This window comes from Microplitis demolitor, chromosome 8, assembly GCF_026212275.2.
Source record: "Microplitis demolitor isolate Queensland-Clemson2020A chromosome 8, iyMicDemo2.1a, whole genome shotgun sequence".
In the NCBI taxonomy this organism is placed as follows: Eukaryota; Metazoa; Arthropoda; class Insecta; order Hymenoptera; family Braconidae; genus Microplitis; species Microplitis demolitor.
Window position 1 is genome coordinate 18,667,226 of NC_068552.1, and position 20,720 is coordinate 18,687,945.

Here is a 20,720-nt window from a genome sequence, read left to right on the forward strand (position 1 = left end):
CTACAGTTTATGTACCTAGAGAACAGAAAATACAACGTAAGTAAGGGGAGAGAGATAATCTCTTGGCGTCGCGTCGTCTCTACATTTTCTGTCCTTGTCAACTCCACGGTTTTAGTTTGGGTGTCGTGTAGCGTCTGCTGGTAGATGGCCCAGAGCAGGACGGAATTACAGAGTAGTCAGTGTGCTGGTTAAATGGAGTTTGTGTTGAGTATTCCATCAGCTATCAGAGATTGGAGTACATAAGAGTCCAAGTCGACATGAACCTGCTATGAGACTAGAGGAACTCCATGCAAGGATAAGAGGTAAAGAGAATAGACTCGTTGGTGATGATGTCGATATATATACGGTATATGGTATAAATATATATGGAGTTGAGAACCCTCATTTCTGAATGTTTAGTCGCAGCAGCACCACAACGACGACATCAGGCAACATTACGGACTGAAACTGAAGGCGACGGTGATCATAGCGAGCGGCAATGTCCAGTGCGCGCTGCAAGGGGGACCGCGGTCGTGGATTTTGCGCCTCTACATCATTCATATTTAGAATAGAATAGATAATAACCGCGGCGAAATTGAAATAACTGTTGCTCTTGCGCGGTTTTACATTTATAATAATAACAACAACAGTAATTATTATTACAAGCAAACTAACTAAATATTTAAGTAAAACGTGGTGTGTATTGAAGGCTGTCTCTCTCCCGCCTGGAATCTCCGTCAGCCAGTGTAAGATTTAACGCGACTTGTAGAAACAAAAAAATTTATATACATATATATGAGACAAGTCGTGGTGTGGTTTTGCTGAAGCGAACTAGACGACGCAGAAAGCGCCAAGAAGTGTGATGTGTGATAATTTTTGAGTTGTGTGCTTGTGCTAGCTCAACTCCGTGCCGTGGTGCTCAAGAACCGCGGGAGTTGAAAAGAGTTAACTAAACACATAACAACCGAGGAGAGGAGGGGGAGAGAGTGAAAAGTGAGTGGTAGAGTAGTTTTCTAGACGTATGTGCGCAAATGTATGTATAATATATATGTGTGTTTTAGGTGTCAGAGAGCGAGCGAGAGGTTGATACCCAAGTGACAGAGACGAGGACGTACGTGCTCGTGGGGGTTGCAAAGGGGTGTGGAGGTGGAGATAAATAATCGTATATATTTATTGTTAATCCACAGTTTGTTGTTTATGTTAAAACGTACATATGTAAAAAATATCGAGGCGTCCAGTGAGCTCGCCGGTGACGGCGTCTAGTGTTTAGTCGAGTTAGCGTCTCCTCCCGCGTGTGATGTTTTATTCTACACTCTACCTACCTCGTATGTCGTCTATTTATCTCTCAGTACTGTTACTGTACATACGATCCTCATATAGGAGTGCAGTACAATCAAGAAGTTAAGTGAATAAAAGTATATAAATATATATATATATATCAATATATAACAATAATAATAATAATAAGAATATTAGTGTAGTGTAGTGTTGATAATAATAGCATGTAAATGTAATATTGGTATTGGAGTTTAAGTTGCTATTGCTGGTGAGTGCTGGGTGCTAGAGCCAGAGCCAGAGCCACCATGAGTTGTCAGGCCGTCTAGCGTAGTAGTAACACGAAGAGCGAGAGAGACAGCTCTGAGGGGAGTGCGATAGTCGAGGGAGAGACGGAGCGAGGCTCTAAAGCAGCAGCAGCAGCAGCAGCTCAAAGGCGGTATAAAAATGGCGTCCGATAACGAAGCCTCCTGCGTGAGTGACCCAAATTTTGCTGTGATCTGTTCATTTCTTGATTGTTTTGGTAAATCATGTGGTATAGAGTACCCGGATATTGCGACACTGCAAAAAATGCTCGAGGACACCCATGAAGGTGAGTTTTTATTTACACCTTTATTTATATTTTTGTTTTCATTTTACTTTTTAGCTTTTTTATTTTTCAACCTACTGCTAAGTCAATCACGTCAGTGTAGTCGCATCTACCTTTACTAGTGTACTGTACATTATCATTTACTGACTGTATGTTCTCTGGCAAATACTTATTTCATATTATTTTGCCGCCCAAAGTGCAGTATGCAAACGCCGCTGCACTCTGGTGGTCACTATTATTTATTTATTTATTATTATTTAATTATTTTTATTATTATTACTTTTTTAATTATTCATTTAATTATTTATTTATTTGTTTTGGTTTGTCGGTTTTTCATTGTGCGACCGCAGACTTTTTGGAGTCGCATTCAAAACTTGACTGATGACATTTTAGTTTATTATTTATTGATAAATTATTTTTGTTTATTTATTTTAAAATAAATTATTAATTAATTTTTGAGTTTTATAATTTAATTGAAGAGCGGGTAAATTTTTATTTTATTTTTATTTTTTGTATTTACTTGAGCGCCCCCGCCCATTTTAGCTCGTGTATTTATTTATGATATTAATATTTATTTGAATTTTTAATTATTTTGTTTTAGTGCCGCAACAATTAGTGGATCTTCATATAAAGTTGTTACGAAAAACTAGAAAAAGTGTTACGACTGAAAAATGGGAACGAGCATTAGTTAAATTTTGTCACACATACTCCAATCAGGATGGCTGGGAACTCGAGAGATTTGGATACAAAAAAGCTCGAGTCAGTGTTAAATTACGCTTACTCAAGGTAATTATTTTATCAATTAATCCATAAGTTCATTAATTCATTAATTATCTTTGATTTAATTTATGGCGGCAATTTTACTACACAAATTCAAATTTTTTTTATTTAAATAATTAATTTATAAAGTTTGTTATTATGATTTTAAAACAATTAAATATAAATATTATTTATATTATTAAATATTTAAATTCACTCAATTAAATATATATATATATTTTTTTATTTCTCATATTTGTTCAGTTGCTAAACATTTGTAACTAATATTTATTTTACTCTGTACCGTAAATCTTTTCATTATTAAATTTATAAGTATATATTAATAGATAAATTTAAAAATTTATATTCCGATTAAATATCAGTAATAAAATATTTGTTTAATTTTAGGTGCTTTTAGAAACTCAATTTGACTTGAATCAAAAATTTAAAAATGAAGTTAATAAACAAATGGCAAGTGAACTTCGACTTGAACCATTGGGACGCGACAAAACGGGTCTAGCTTATTGGTTCCAGTTGGACGAAGACTGTAATATAAGAGTTTATCGTGAAGATCTTGATGAAGAGAGTTGGGAATTAGTTGCAAAGTATGTATTAAAAATATATATAATTTATGAAAAAAAAATTCCATGAAATAATGAAATTAATTATGTTGATATTTAATTTACAGTGACCGTGAAGGTGTAGTGAAGCTAATCAATACCTTATCAGACGGTGACGTTGGATCTTTAGCAATAAATGATGACAGCAATAGTCTAGAGATCTCTGAAAAGCCGATAATTGACACAGGTCAAGTAGCAACGTCTTCACCGAGCGTTGATGAAGAGCCGGTATTGCAAGAGAATGGTAGTGGGAAGGATTCAAAGAGCCAAGACGCTGCTGTCAAAAATCACAGCAGCCAAGAGACTAAAATTAATAACCCGGTCCCGGTAGTCGAGACATCAGTAAAGAAATCCAATGACCCGGTTGTCAATAATGGCGTTGATGGTGACAATGATGAAAGTGAGGGTGATGAAGATGATGATGAGGATGAAGAAGACGAGGAGGGTGACGAAGAAGAAGGAGAAGACGAAGAGGAAGATGAAGAGGTTGAGGATGAGGAGGAAGAATTGAGTAATGATGAATCAACACAAAATACTGAAGAAGAAGGATCTCAAGATGTCGTTCCTCCGGTAAATTCAAAGCCCGCGTCAAATCAATTAAAGTTAACGATCAACGATAATAATGTTAATGCCAAACGCAAAGCAAATCAAACCGTTGCTCCGACTGTTTATGAAAAAGAAATACCTAAACTGTCGGTTATAAAAACGAACGCTATTGAAATAACGCCGCTTAAGTCGATAGAGACCCCAGTAATTACGTCACCATTGAAATTAGTAAATACACAAGAGCCTAAACATTTTACAACTGATTTAACGGCTTCTGTTACGATATCAGCCATCAAACCGGCTCATTTAGACGATTCAAAGGCCAGCTCTGCTGCAAATCCTATTAAAGTACATGAAAAGATACCAGCTAAAAGTTCTCTTCCTTATCACAGTGGTCTAGAAGTAACACTGAATCATGGAAATGTTGGTAAATTTCCTTTGAAACCGATAGATCAATTGGCTGCTAATTTGGTGAGAATGCAGTCGGAAAAATTGGAGAAACCAAGTGCGTCAAAGTTGTTGGAAAAAATTGCTGAAAATTTAGCACGGTCCAGTAGCTCACAAGCAACAACAGTGATGTCTAACAATGAAGATGATAAAAATAAATTTCCGTCAGATTTTAGCTCGCGATTAAATCGAGCTGAAGTCGACAAGCTGAATATTGTCGGTTCATCATTGAGATCCTCACGTGCTGGTATAGATTTATCAACATCGCGTGATTGGGACAATTCTATAGATCATCAACAGAGTAGACCAATGGACTTTTCAGGCATTGATTTGTCTAGTCGTAAACAATCTAAGCCAATTGTTGATCCTCTACCATCACCTGGTTATCGTGCTCCCCAAGATTTTCATCAGTATCGTGAAATGGATTTAAGTACACGTAAAGTTATGAAACCAGAATTACCAAATCTGCCTTATGACTCACGAACAGCGATGCTGAGAAATCATTCAATGATAACTGATTTAAGTAAACGGCAAATGCCATTTGTTAATTATGATTTGCCACCAAGTGTTGCTTATCACAGTGTAGCTGCTGTTGCAGCTGCTTCTGGTAGATTGGCTAGCAAGGATGAGCACAGATTACCCAGTTATACTATTCTACCAGATCCAAGTAAACTCGCGTCAATGCGCAGTGGTGCTGTAAAACGTGCATTAGAAATTGATGAAACTCAACAGGACATGTTGAAAAGATTGCGTGCTGACTTGTCAATTGGAGCAATGCGCGGTGTTTCTATTGAAAAAAAATTACCACCGTCATTGAGTATGGGGTTACGTCGCGAGGATATTGTCGGGCCAGCTATTGAAGAGCCTTTGATGATGGTCCAGGGTGAAGGTTCGGGTAGTGATTGTGACACTGGTAATCCTGAGATCGGTGACGCCATTGAAGAACCGGTTGTATTTTTTTACGGTGAAGGTTCTGGGCGTGATTGTGAGACTGGAAATCCTGGGGATGAAACATCAACGAACAATAACAATAAAGACAACGGCAATGAATCAAAAAGTGGTGAGGGATGTAGTGAAGTGTCTGCTAGTATTTCACAATCAAAAATTCAGCAACAAAGTGAATTAAATTGTCCAGAAACTAGCAGTAGTGCTAGTGGTAGTTGTAGTAAATCTGTACAATTAAATAATGACTATGAAACAGAATCTAATATAACGAGTAATTGTCAATCTATTGACGCTGCTGAGACTTCGGAGTCAAATAAAACTAAATTTAAGCCTACATTAGGGGTTCAGGTAATCGTTAAATCTCCTGGATGCTCGACGAAACGGGCCAGCAGGTGGGATGTCGGTAGACCTGACGACAAACTTGAATGTGACAGTAGCATATCCAACGAAGAAAACATATCAATGGAGGAGTCTTGTCCTGTTAATGATGCTGGTTGTCAAAGTACTAATGACATGAAGCTGTCTTGCGAAATGTCAACGACGGAATCTAAACTAGACACTGAGGCCATCAGCAGTACTACCAATCAAAGTAACTCTGAAAGTATAACTTGTATTTCAACGATTGACTCGTCGGTATCTTTGGGTAACTCATCGAGTGTAGTTGATGATACGCAGGAGACTAAAGTTGACGAGTTTAAATGTGAGTCTGCGCAAGTCGTTGAATCAACAGAGGAAAAAAATAATCCCGATCCAATGGACATTGATACATCCAAGTGTTTATTAGAAGATGAACCACCGAGATTTTTTTTTGGTCCAAATTGTGTCTCATATACGGCTTCAAATTCAAATAAACGTGACCAAAATGCCACCTCGTCGTCTGTTACTGTCTGTACGGTTAAAAATGATCAGCAAAGAACTGATGACAATAATGATGATGATAATACATGTGCATTGGACAATAATAATATCAAAAGTATTGATTTACCTCAAGTTGTCACTGCAGAACCAACAATTCAACCGGATGTCAGCAGCAGCGGAGATATGATAGCTTCGGAAAAAGTTTCAGAAGCTAAAAGTCCAAAGTCAGTTGATAATAATGCTGATGATGACTCGCCATTGGCGGAATTCAGTGACAATGATATTGAAGACACATTAAAATCTATAAATGATTATCTTGATGAAGATAGTCAGGATGATAAGCAACCAGATGATAATTTGTGTAATGTAATCTCTCAAGTGATGCCTGAATCCTCAAGTACTTCAGTTAATTTTCCTGAAGATGAACGAGGTACCAAAGAAATAACTGATGACACGACACCTGATTCTGAGGATAAAGGTGATAATGATGATCAGGGTCAGAATATTTCAACTGCTGCAGAAGAGGAAATGGAAACTCAGACAATAAATAAACCGGAATCATCAACGGATTTAGCTGAAGTTTGTTCTACATCAGCTGAAGATAAAGATAAACAACAGGATGATTTTGAAGAAAAAGATATAGAAGCAGAGGTAGAAGGAGAGAAAGAGAAAGAGAATGAAGAAGAGGGAAAACAAGAGGAAGTAGACTCAAGTGTTACTGGCATTGAGACTAAAATAGAGTCGATGAATGTGAGTATGGAAGAAAATTTAAGATCTGAAGTGATAGATGATATTGCTGAAGAAAAAGACAGTAATGTTGATTCAAATACTGATGAACAAATGACTGCTGATGCTGACGATAAAGTAGAGTCAAGTACTGATGAAAAAATGGATTTCAATGTTGAGGTAAAAGTGGACGCTGCGGAATTTGATGACGACAAAGTTGAATCCTCGGTGAATAATCTTTGTCTGCCGGTTGAAGAACCAGCTGAAGAAAATGAAGACAAAGAGGATTCAAGTACTGAAAGAAATAATGATGCTTTAGCTCTTGAAGTTGAAAAATTAGAAGCTCAAGCATCGTGTAGTAATGCTGGAGCATTAGAATTAAATAAATCAGAGACCAAAGAAATTACTTCTGATAAATTAGCATCTGATGTTGAGTCCACGATTCCTGAATCATTAGAAAAAGTGTCTATTCAAGATGAATCTCCATCGGCAGCAGTATCTGCAACGGCTGAGTCAAGTATTCCTGAATCATCTGAAAGTATGTCAGTAGAAAATGAAGAACCAGCAGTAGCAGAAGTTGTTGAATCAACAATTCCAGAGTCATCTGGTGTATCAGCTGGAAATGAAGAACCAGCAGTTGAATCGTCTATTCCAGAATCTGAGTCATCTATTCCAGAATCTTCAGGTTTGTCAACTCAATATGAAGAACAATCAGCTGTTGGATCAACGATTTCAAGTGACAAAGACTTGGAAAATATTAGAGACATTGAAAAGACAAATGACTCTAATGATTCATTTAATTATAATTTATCAGAAGATCAAAGTATGTCAGTAGATCAAGACTCAAATGAGTCAATGATTATCGATGACAGAACATCCGAATCAGTGGACTCAATTAAAAACAACGAAACAGAATCGACTGATAAAATAAAAAATCCAGAAGCTGTTGTAGATTCTAGTGAAATAACTCAAGCAGCTGAACCTTCTACATCAGAGTCTCTAGTAGTTGATACTGTTGACTTTGTTTCTGAAAAGTCAGTAGCTGCTGAAGCGCTGGAACCACCAGCTGAATTATCTAAAGCTCAAGACGAAGATGTTCCGAAGGAATTTAAAGATGAAGGCAAAGAGTGCGAAGCCGTTGATTCTACGACTGGTAAAGATGCCAGTGAATTTAGTGAACATGTGGATCTTAATCTTGTTGCTGAGGAAGACTCGTCCAAGTCTGTTTTAGTGAGCCAGACATCATTGGTTGCTAATTATGGGAGTGATGACTCTAATGATATCGGCAGTGATGATGTTTTCAATGAAAGTAAAGTAGAGACAACTGCTGGGCAAGATAAAGAAGCTGAATCCATAGAAAGTGAAGCTACCCAAGTTGAAGCTGAACCTGAACTTCAATCTGAAGAATTAGAATCAAAAGTATCAGTAGAGGAATCAGAATTAGAATCAAAAATATTGGTACCTGTTGATGATCAATCTAACGATGATGTTTTACCTGAAACGACAGCTGATATGGAGACTGATAGGCCTAAAAGTTCTGAAGAAACTAAAGTTGAAGATGAACATATTGAAGACCAGGTGGAGAAAGTGGAAAAAGAAGATGAAAGTGTTCCAGAGACTAACTCTGCTGAAATTGTGAAAGAATCTGCAGCTACAGAAGTCATTAAACCTGTAGATGATCCAGTAGTTATAGATAATCAAGTAGTTGAGGCTGTAAAAAATTTAGCAGTTACTGATGATAAACCAATGGAAGCTGAAGAAGATCCAGTTATGGAAATTAAATCTGTTGAACCTGTTGAAGATTCGGTGAGACCAGAAGTTAAACCAGTGGAATCTTTTGGTGAAAGTTTAGATCAAAATGAATCATCTGAATCTGTAGAAGATTCAGTGATGCAAGAAGTTGAACCAATTCAGTCAACAGATTCAACAATTTTGGAAATTAAACCAATGGAATCTGTTGAAGATTCAAAAGCCCAACCAGTTGAATTGGTAGAAGACTTGGGTGTACAAGATGTCAAACCAGTTGAGTTTGTAGAAGAACCAACAGATTCAGAAATTAAACCTGTGGAAGAAGATTTATCAGTTCAGGAAGCTGAGTTGGTTGAATCTACTAAAGAGACAGAAGTTTCAGAAATAAAATCTATTGGATCTGTAGAAATTTTAACTGCTGAGATCAAACCAATTGAACCTGTTAAAGATTCAGTACCAGAAAGTATATCGATTAAACCAGTTGAAGATTCAGTACCAGAAATTAAATTAATTGAACCAGTAGAAGATTCGGTATCAGAAGTTCAACCAACTGAACCAATAAAAAATTCAGAAGCTGCAGAAATTAAATCAATTGAAGCAATAGAAGACTCAGCAGCTTCAGAAATTAAATCAATTGAACTAATGGAAGATTCGGCAGCTTCTGAAATTAAATCAATTGAACCAGTAGAAGATTTAGCAGCCTCTGAAATTAAATCAATTGAACCAGTAGAAGATTTAGCAGCCCCTGAAATAAAATCAATTGAATCAATAGAAGAAGATTCAGCAGCTTCAGAAATAAAATCAATTGAACCAGTAGAAGATTCAGCAGCTTCAGAAATAAAATCAATTGAACCAGTAGAAGATTCAGCAGCTTCAGAAATTAAACCAATTGAACCAATAGAAGAAGATTTGACTATTGAACCAGTAAAATTGAATGAAATTGTTGAATCTTCATCATCACTTGAAAATATTAACTTAAATGAAGCTGTTGAAGAAAATTTGACAGTACAAGAGATTAAACAAAATGAAGCCACTGAACAAAATATAATAGTTCAAGAGCCTAAAGTACTTGAAGCTGAAAATTCTACAGCAATTCAAGAATTTGAATCAATTGAGCCTAAAAAATATAATTTAATACAAGAAATAACATCCATTGAAGTCGAAAAAAATTTATCAACCACAGAAATAAAATCAATAGATACAGAAAAAGATTTATCTTCAGAAATAAAATCAATTGATGTATCTCAAGACTCAAGTGTCGTAAAAAATAAATCATTGGATTCTGAAAGTTTAGTGGATAAAGAAATCAAAGACCTTGAAATTATTGAGAAAGATTCAACTGTTACCGAAATTAAACCATCTGAAGTAGAACAGGGTCCAATAGTTACTGAATCAATAGTTGAAGGAGTTGAAAATGATCTCGAAACTAAGGAGAGTACCAGCAAAGAAATTACACCAGACGTTAAAGCTAAAGCGATCGATTCGCCAGCCTTCCTTTTAACGTCAAAAGAAAAATCATTAGAGGTCGAGCCCGAGCTGTCTATGCTCGAGATAAATGAGTTTAAAGATCAAAACAAACACAATACAGATATACCAGTTGAGATTTCTGACAATAAAGTTAATGAAGAATACAAAACAATTGAAATAAATGAAACTAAAATTACTCAAGACGTTTATAAAATTTCTAAGGAACAGCCAGTTTGCAGTAACGATCTCTCAAGATTTAATTCCAAGAAAGATTACCATTTAGCAGACCAGAAAATAGGTGGAGAACAAGACCAAGATGAAGATGAAGAGGAAGATGAAGACGATAATGAAAATGAAGATGATGAGGATGAAGACGAGGATGAAAATGAAGATGATCAAGAGCCAATTGTCCAAGTTTGTAAGAGACCTAGAACAGAAGCAATTGAAGAATTTAAAGAGGCTGCTTTATCAAAGTCATCAACGATAACTCCAGCAGCAACAACAACTGAAAATTTAATTTATGAAAATAAAATATCAAGTGAGGTTCAGCATAACAGTGAATATATCCAGCCGTTAATTGTAGCAGCGCCAGTGGCAGCTGTAGTAAATGCTGACAATGACTACAATACAATATTGCAAGCTGACAAAAAATCTGTAACCATCCTAGATAATGCGTCTTCTGATTCATACGCAAAAGACACCAACACTCTGGACAAAAATTTACCTAGTGTTGATCTTAATCAAAAGCAGGATCCACCAGAGTGTAAATCAAATTTAATAGTCAGTAATGTCAATGCAGAATCAACTCCAGATATTGTTATTACCGAGTCAGAGTTTAAATCTGATGTTAAAAAAGAAGCGAGCAAAAGAATCCACATTCCCATGGACCTCGAAGATCTTCCTCCTGTCAAGTTGAAACCCGGCACGGATTTTATGAAAGAAGAACCTCGGGCGTTTGCTAATGACATCAAAGCTATCGCTGATGAAAAGACAGAGATTTGCAATACGTCGATATCAACAGACAATGCCTTGGCACCGGTGCTTGAACCCGAGAGCAAGGAAGTGGAAGTAATTAAGTATGAAGATATTAAACAGGGTCGTAATAATATCATTGAAAAGCCGGGTAATGAAGAGGAAGTGACGGTAACGAGCATTGAAAATGTCAAATTGATGGACTTTTCTGCGAGTGATGTCAAATTAGATTACGATGATTCGGACGATTCCATGGGAATTGATAATGAGTGTGCATTTGAACCGACGGAAGAAGACCCGCTGGCTACCACCGAAGACGACGTGGCTAAACAAATAGAACTGGACAACGATTTGAAGCTAAATGTACGGGTTGAGTCTGTCAATGAAGTCAAGTATGATGGATGGAAACTTGATTCTACTGAGACATTTACGACTATGACGCCGGTGACCAAAGTGTCGAGAAAAAGGCGTAACAGTGCGCATGAATCAAATTCTGATGACGGTACTGGTCGTCAGGACAATGAAGACGAAGAGGGTATGGGTGGGAAACGTATCAAGTTGAGAGGGAAGCGAACACCTGATGTTGCACTGAGAAAATCAGTTGAAAACAGTAGGATAGAAGTGGCCAGTTCTGAAGAGGAAGACGAAGCTGAAGATAACGTGAAAGCTGAACCCGCTACGGAAGTTGAGAAAGCTGATGTTAAAGCTGCCGTAGGTGGTGATGCTGCTAAACCGCGTGTCAAAGCTAAAGCCCGCAAGCGACGGGGATTTAGATCTAAACGTCGGGCCTCGAGGCACAAAAAACCGGAACTTGCTCCGACAACTACAGAAATTCCGGCGGCTGGTGAAGACAAAACGCCAATGGAAGATAACACAGAGTCGACTCCAAGTGCTCGGAAAAAACGCAAGAAAAGAAAAATGGTACTTGGGCTTGAGATTGGTATTGATATTAAACCAGAGATTCAGGCAAATGATGCTGGTGAAACACCGGTAAGACAATCTCGTAGAATTGCCCAGCTGAAGATCAAAGAGGAAGCTGATAGGCGTAGAATTGAGGAAGAGGCGTTGGGTGAATTAAAAGAGAAAAAAGATGCTTCTGATAAGAAAAAACGTAAAAAACAAAAACCAGAGAGTGAAGATGAAGTGGTGGTCAAGGAGGTTGAGAAGGAAACAAAGAAAAAGAAAAAGAGGAAGAAGAAAAAGAAGGAAGCTAAATTTAACGAAGCGAAACCTTGGCAAAGTTCTTCGGGGTCAAGTACCGAAGATGAAAATAATCATGATGAAGATGAGGATGATATTGAAGATGATATTGAGAGTGAAGGGTCACTGCTTTTTAAAAGTGACCATGAATTTTCACCCGAGAGTGATTTGGAGAAAGACCAGGAGCCTGAACCAATGCGACGAGCAAGAACTGCAAGAAAACCTGAAAGTAATGTCGAGGAAGCGGATGATGAGTACGCGTGTCAGAAATGCGGGAAAGCTGATCATCCTGAGTGGATTTTATTATGCGATACTTGCGACAAAGGATGGCATTGCTCGTGTTTAAGACCCGCGTTGATGCTGATACCCGAAGGCGACTGGTTCTGTCCTCCTTGTCAGCACAAATTGCTTGTCAATAAATTACGCGACAGTTTAAAAAATTACGACCAGTTGGCAAAACGCCACGAGAATGAACTGCTGAGAAAGAAAAGGTTGGCTTACGTGGGCATCAGTTTGGACAACGTGCTGCAAAAAGACGGCCACCGTAGTCAGAAATTGCGACATTCACGTGACGACGACGACGATGACGACGACGACGACTCTGATGATGAAGATGATGACAACGACAATGACAGGGATCATCGTCGCGGTTCTTCATCCTCATCTTCATCTTCTTCCGGATCTGGTAGCTCTGGTAGCTCCGACTCCAGTAGCGAAGAAAGCGAACCTGTCTATCAGTTACGTGAACGTCGCTGTGCTAACACTAGTTACAAATTTAATGAATACGACGACATGATCAACGCTGCTATCCAAGATGAAGTTGAAGCAGTCCAGGGTGCTGGTAATCAAGGCCGTGGCAAAGATATTTCAACGATCGTCAATGCCGAGAAGGAGGACGCGAGTGAAGAAGCATTCAACAAGAAAAATGATGACGATGACGACGATGATGACGATGACAAACAATCTGATAAAGACAGCGACAAAGATTACACTGTTGACAAGGATGAAGACATCGACGAAGATGCTGAAGAACGACGTAAAGTTGCTGCCAGAAAAATGCTCGCAAAGAAGAAACACCGGAAGCTAAACAGTCTGGATATCAGTAGCGAAGATGACCCAGAGAGTGACGAAGACTTCAAGGGCAGTGACAGTGATGAAGAAGAAGACTATGAAGATCAAATGGATTCTTCTGATGACAGCTCATTCACTGCCTCACGTAGACGCGGTGGTAAGAAAAATCATCGTCCTGTACGTCGATCCACCAGGGCAGCGCGTAAAACTCGTTATGACGAAGATTTTATTAATGACGACAGTGATGACTCCGGTCGTCCAAAACGTAAAAAATCTAAATCCACGTGGGATGACGAGTCTGAGAGTGAGGAGAGTGACAATTCGTGGCGGAGTAGAAAGAAGAAGAGTAAATCTTCGTCTTTTGCTAAATTAAAAACTTTGTCAAGAAGTAAAGCGAAGAAAAAGAAGAAGAGGAAACGTATTATTGAGCCGGAAAATAAGAGCGATGATGATAATGACAATGACAATGAAAATGATAACGATAATGATAATGACAATGGTAATGAGAATGAAAATGAGATCAATAATGATAACAATGAAAATGAAACTGAAATGGTTGTTGCTAATGAAGCTGTCAGTGAAAATGCAGTTGAAAATAAACCTGATCAACCGGTTGAAGAAGAGGAAGAAGAAGAAGAAGATGAGGAAGAGGAGGAGGAAGAAGAAGAAGAAGAAGAGGAGGAAGAAGAGAAAGAACAAGCAGATGAAGAAATGGAACAAGACGAGCCTGTTCAACCTGCCCCTATTGCTGAACCTATTGTTGAACAAACTCTGCCGGTACAACCACCCGCTGCTATTCCTGTTGCTACTGAAGCGACACCTGTTCCTATCGCTCCTGTAACTGCGACTCCTATTTACGATGACAGCAAGGAGATGGTTGTTGATGAACCTAAAGAAGAAAATCATCTTGTACCGCAGCACCAGGTACCTGAAGTAGCAAAGCCTGAATTTACCGACGAATTTCCGGTTCAAGTACAACAGCAACAACAACAAATTCAAATACAACAACAACAGCCAGCATTAACTGAGCAAGAAATGGACAAGAAAGAGAAGAAGAGACAGAAGAAAAGTGGGATTAGAAGGAAAATTATTTACGGTGGTTTACCTGACGATAGACCTCAGCAGGAGGAAGAGGAACCGCTTGGCAGACGCACTAGGGGAAGGAAAATAAACTATCAAGTTGATATCATTATGTCTGACAGCGAAGAGGTAATTTTTTTTAATTAAAAATTTTAAGTTCTTGAAAATTGAACAAATTTTTGATAACTTATTATTTTTTTTTCGTTTTAGGAGTTGAAAAAAGCGCTAAGGAAAACTGAAGAGAGTGAAGACGAATTTTTAGTACACGACAATGACGATTTGCGTGACAATGACGACAAAGACTCGGATTCAGGTATATTTTATTTTAAAATTAATTTTCTTGATAAATTATCAATGGATACTTTACGGAGTTTTGTTTATTATTTTTACAGGTGACATTTATTCGCCAAAGAAAGATGGGCCTAAAGGAAAGAATAAATCTCCCAAGAATCGTAGATCTAAAAAGAGTCCAGCTTCTAGAAAGGGACTTATTGATAATGGAGAGCCTAAGCAGAGGAAGAAACCAGGACCTAAACCAGGCAGTAAAAATAAACCTCGATCGTCATTGCCTGGAATGATGCCTACATTAGAAGGTAATTATATTTTTATTTTTTAAAAAATTTTTAGCTGCCATTTACATTTTTTTTTTTTTTCAAATTTTTCCCTTGTTCTTCAGCTTACAAATTAAATGAAAAGAAAAATTTATGAATTAAATATAAAATTAAGTGCAAGTTTTCCAAACCGAAATTATTTTTATTCAGGCTTGAATTAATATCCTTAGTATATATATATACAATAACAATGTATATGTATATATACCAGCAGTAATTTAAACCCGGATTATATATATTGACTTTGCACACCTAAACCACCTAGCCTCAGGTGTGCTCTGACGACTTCAACTTCTAAGGTTGATAAATTAGGAATTTTAAAAACATAATTATTGACTGAGAGACCACGTGCATCAGTTGCTACATTTTTTTTAACAAACTTGAATAAATAATAAAACTTTCAGTCTCTTTATTTTTTTAAAAACAAGTTCAAAAATTTACGCGCAGAATTTTACTTTTACTTGACTGAAATTTAATACTAATTATTTTTAATTGGTTATAAAATTTGCGCGTATCCTGGATGCCTTTGTTTTGGGTGTAATCTAGTAGCTTTCAGTTGTTTTGTATATTTTTAAAACAAATAAAAATTTAAAAGCAGTCATTTATCTCTGAACTCTTGTGTAATTTAATGATTAGTGATTTGTTTGTAAAAAAAAAATTAATTATTAATTATTTTAATTTATTTATTGAGTACACGTGTGTCGGTTTAATTTATTTGGTTAAATGATAGTTTATTTTTTTATTTTTGTACAAATGTGTCATATTTTATGTTGATTTTATCAATAAGTTGTCTTGTTTTCTTTTGTTTTTGTCATTTACTCAAAATAAGTGATCGTGATTTTAATTTCCGGATAATTGATTTTTATTTTTGGGTATAGGTTATTTTTTTTTCATTTATGAGTTTATTTTATTTTATTTTATTTTATTATTAGTAATTATTATATTTTTTTTGTTAATTAGGTGGCGTGATGGGAGACGTTCCCGAAGGTTCGTTGACTGGGTTGGGATCTGCCGACCTGGCGGATCTCGACGAGGAGCAACTCGAGCAGATGATGATGGAGGACGAGGAGTACGGAAGACGTCAGCTTGAGCTCGCGGCGATTGAGATCGCAAAGAACAAGAAAAAAGAAGAGCGGGAAGCTAAAAAACTTGAGAAAGCGCGACTGAAAGCACTGGAGATTCTTGCTGCTGAACAACAGCGAGATCCCAATACACTGGAGGGTCCTGATGGCGAAGCTCCGAAGAAAAAGAAACGAGGGCGTCGTAGTAAAGCTGAGATACTTGCTGAGCAGATGCGGCGCGACAGCATGGGAGCTGCTGGTGGTTTACCACCAATGGATCCAAATATACCGATAACTGTTAATCCAGCACTGGGACAAGCTCTGCCTCCAGATGTGATGATGCCCGAGATGGAGCGACCAGTCGAGAGTCATTTACCGCTCATAACTGGACCTGATGGACAGCTGTTCAATCCTGATGGATCACTGGTCAAGCCTAAGAGACGCGGTCGGGGTAAAGGTAAAAAGACCCTAGCGATGGAGGCCGCGCGAGCTGCTGAGGCTGCCGCAAAGGCTGCCGAAGCTGCTGGGCTTAGTTTGAGCGGTGATTCTGAATTAAAAGATGATATTCCTAATGTTCTTCCTACACCAGGCAGCAGCACATCAGGCTCAGCGCCCTCAACACCACCAGCAAGTGCTGTTTCATCGCAAGGTCTACCAGTAACACAATCAAATCCATCATCAGTTTATTCCCAATTGCCACCAAGTCAACAGTCTTCCGTGATCACGCGAATGCTTCAATCCCAGCCAGTATCTAATTCCCCACAATCGTTTACTGCAGCTGCTGCTGCTATGGGACAAAAGTACTTTGGAGTACCAAATACAACTGGTCCAATGATGCCTAATCCACGTTCCGGTTACGACATGTCACCACGTGGTAGAATACCTTCGCCTTACAGTACTAGGCAACCAGGACAACCGGTAATGCCACCGCATTTCGCAGCTGTGAGATCGGGAAACCCGCCACCAATTATGAGAATGCGAGTACCTGGACCAGCTCAACTCTATCACACACCCCATCATCCAATGGATCCGTCACCATCCGGAGGCGGGCCTATTTCAATCAGCAGCCGAGATCGCGCATCACCACTGGGACCTGGTCCAGCAATGATTTCAGCTTCTGGTAGTCCACTTGGCAAAGGCGGTCCCACACCTCCACCTTACGTACGAAGTGGCCCACCACTGTCCCGATTCTCTGACACGCCTCAGCTAGGTCCGAGACATCAGTTACCACCATTTACAAGTGCCTCGGCAGCGAATCACAGCCTGCAACAGCCATCACCGCCACCGAATCGACCACCAGGTAATTTTTCACCGTATCATCCTCAGCCACCGCCCAACTATCACTACGGAGCTTATCCACCGCCAGCTCCTATGACCACTGCCGATGACGCAGCAGCTTATCAAGGATCTCCCTACTCAGCCGAGCATTTTTCAACATCTACTGAAAATCCACCGCCACCACCGCCGACTATTCAAGCGCCACCTGCGCCTCAGTCTTCACAACCACCAGCACCACCACCACCTCATTCTACGGAGCCGGCTCACACCCACGCGCATCCTGTGCCCCATGGACCGGCTCACGGTGGACCTGGTCCAGGTCCTGGACACCCAACTGCTCATCCTGGACACCCACCCGGTCATCCTGGACACCCTCCAGGTCATCCTGGACACCCTCCAGGTCATCCTGGACATGGGAAATACGACGAAGAAGGTACTGGTGAATTTGGCGGCCTAGTTTCTTATTTCAGTAGCCAACGGGAGGACGATCTCGACTCGTAGCATGAGTGAGTTCTTGGCCAACCTTAAATCTTTTTCTTATCCAAAAGATTTAATTATTATTAGCGAACTCATCATTACTTTTATTACAACTCAACTAAATACTGTCCTCTGACTGGATATCGTATTTAAATATTCTATCTCACCAACGAATTTTAATGCGTGAAAATTTAAACTGATTAATTTTTATTATAAATTACTAAGTGCCATTGGATTTATTAGTAATTAAAAAATTAATCAATCAATCAATTTACTATCGAGACAGTCGAAGATGAGTTCAAGGTTGGCCAAGTCGACTTATTAAGTTCAAAAAAAGTTTTATTTTTTCCTTTTTTTTTTTTTTTTAATTAACCAACAAATTAATTTTTATACATCAGATTATTGTCTCTAAATTTATTTAATTATATTTCTTTTTTACAAACAAAAATTGTGGGCACTCGCAATATCTATTGACCGAAATAATAATTTTTTAAATTTGGTTGTGCTATCGGTCAGTTAAATTTATAAATTAAAATATAACTAAAGAGTTTTAAATTTAACTGCTTAAAATCTTGATAATTTTCTAAGCCGGTGTTTTTTTTTATGTACATATTGTAAATATAAATATAAAAGAAGAAACAAATAATAACAATTAGATTCTATATTACATGTATTATATATTAAACAGTCACGTAAAAACAAAAAAAATAAATAAATAATAATAATAATAATAATTATCTAAGTTAGTGCAAAGGGCACAAATGTAATATTTAAAAATATAATAAATTTTTAAAATACATTATTAATTATATAAAATAAAATACGGCATCTGAATCTTGATATATATTAAGACTAATACCATTTTATTTATAATTATAAAGAAAAAATAAATAAATAATGAATTTATATATTAGAATTATCTATTGTATTTTACAAATTTTACTTCGTAATTAATCTATATAAAGATAAATTAATAAATAAAATATAGTTATATATTATTATTATTATTATTATTATTATTATTTGGTCGTTAATTAAAAATGAGTCATACAAAGAGAATCATTTGAAAGTTCAAAGCATTTTTATATTCCGTAAAAAAAAGAAAAATATATAATTATATAAAAAAAAAATAATTAATAAATTTAATTATGAATCGTGTGTACAGCGATGAGAAAATTAAAAGTAAATGATCTCCTAATTAAGTAAAGAAGATAAATAAAAATAAATTAGATAAAATTATAATTTAAGGAATTTAAGATTTGTTCTTTCAATAATCCTTTGATTTAAGGATAATGATGTGCCCTAAAGAGACTCATTTTGTTGACGAACCAGCAAACCGATTATTGGTATGCACGGAAATAAATATTATCTATTTAGTTATTACTCGTATACAATATATAAATATATATATAAATAAATAAATAAATAAATGATTAATGAAATCATAAAAGTTGAAAAAAAAAATAAACGAAAGATATTAATAAAGTAAATAATAATAATAATAATTAAAAATTAGGATTAGCAGCTTGGGATAGTTTACTTTTATTAATTTACAATGAAATCACGATTTAATATAAATATTAAAATAAATAAATAAATTTATTGTCTAAAACACGATGTAATCATGATTTAAAATTTATTATTTTATTACTGTCTTTTACACCTGTAAGATTGTACTCTTAATAAAGAAAAAATAATAAATAATTTGAAAAAAAAAAAAAAAAAAAAAAAAAAAAAAAATATATAGATTAAATGTGTCTTCGGGTTCAAATTTCGCGCTTTGGGAGTCGTAACTATTTGAAATTTTTCTACATATTTGTAAACTATGATTTGCTCTTGTTTATAATTATAATTGTTTTATATTTAAATATCATTATATATTTATATTTTTGCGTTCGATTGAGGCAGTCTTTTTATACCGGAAATAACTAATGCCTTCCTGCTTAATGTTCCTGAAGCGCATTGATCTGTGAGTAGTTTATTAAAAAAAAGTAAATGAATAATTAAAAATGAAATTTAATTATTAATTAATATATTTAAGTAAAGTTTTAAATAAAACCAGTGGTTTTGTTTTATTTTTTTGACGATCAATTCGGGATAAATAATTTAAATCGATATTGCTATTATAATATATAAATATATTACATGTTGTAGGCTAATTATAAATGTTTTATAATAAAAAATTAATACTGAATTATTTATATTTATTTTTATTTACTTATACTTTGATTATTTATTTTTAATTGACGTGTCATTTTAAATAATTACTAATTTATTAAATAATTTCAAGTGTAAGAAGTCAATGGTAAATTTTGCTAAGGATTTATGATATAGTTTGGGTAAGTATATTCAAATATATATGAGGCATGGAGTGGGGATGAGTTGGCCAATAGAAAGTGCGGAGTGAATTTTATCTGTGCGGTTGAAACTTTAAAATTAAACGGCAGTGTCTACTTGTGAGTAAATATATATATTTTATATTTTATTTACGTTTGTTTAGTGAATTATAATTAATTAATTTAATAAAACATTAAATTGTTGAAGTGAGTAATTAAGGTTAGAAATGAAAAAGTCATGATACTGAAGTTAGCCGACGTCCAATAATTTTTGGATTTTTTTTTTTAGAATAATAAAAAAATATTTGAAAAAAGTGCGCCACTAGTTTTTTAAATTTCCTACATGTGTATATTTTTAGTTTTTTTTTTTTGTAATTTGTTGAAAAAAGAAATTCGAAAATTTTTAATGGTTGCTAACTTCAGGATCATAAAAAGTTTATGGCGGTTCTTAGACAGTGCCTCCATTTTTAAAATTTTCAATGACAACTCATGAGCGTGTCAAAATTTTATGATTTGATAAAAAAAATGTTAAAGTATTAACTAATAAAAGGACAGTTTCGCTGATAAAATTTTAAAAATTACTTGAAGTTGATTAATTGGAAGGGAAAGGAAATTTGGAAAATAAATTAAAATAAAATCATGTCAACTTTATAATTTGAATTTTAAAATTTTGT

The 20,720-nt window shown here is 36.1% G+C and overlaps 1 protein-coding gene across 2 annotated transcripts; it reads left to right on the plus strand.

Annotated features, from left to right (window-relative positions):
• The first annotated feature begins 97 nt into the window (after positions 1–97).
• On the plus strand, positions 98–18,556 carry LOC103572365 (titin homolog). 2 transcript variants are annotated; one of them, XM_053741504.1, is made up of 8 exons: positions 98–972; positions 1,041–1,846; positions 2,445–2,629; positions 3,011–3,207; positions 3,291–14,412; positions 14,494–14,596; positions 14,676–14,876; positions 15,855–18,556. In XM_053741504.1, the coding sequence occupies exons 2-8, from the start codon at positions 1,702–1,704 to the stop codon at positions 17,732–17,734; spliced, it is 13,833 nt and encodes a 4,610-aa protein (XP_053597479.1). In that variant the 5' UTR covers positions 98–972; positions 1,041–1,701; the 3' UTR covers positions 17,735–18,556. The 2 variants fall into 2 exon arrangements, with proteins under 2 accessions (XP_053597479.1, XP_053597478.1); XM_053741503.1 differs by having other exon boundaries at positions 98–302; positions 400–1,846.
• Positions 18,557–20,720: the final 2,164 nt, after the last annotated feature.

What these genes read in the sequence shown, in the direction of transcription:
- LOC103572365 (XM_053741504.1), top strand. Translation starts at nt 1,702, where the DNA reads ATGGCGTCCGATAACGAAGCCTCCTGCGTGAGTGACCCAAATTTTGCT. An exon ending in AGTTGGGAATTAGTTGCAAA is followed by an intron (nt 3,208 to 3,290) that starts GTATGTATTAAA and finishes TTTAATTTACAG; the next exon opens with TGACCGTGAAGGTGTAGTGA. An exon ending in AATGATGCCTACATTAGAAG is followed by an intron (nt 14,877 to 15,854) that starts GTAATTATATTT and finishes TTTGTTAATTAG; the next exon opens with GTGGCGTGATGGGAGACGTT.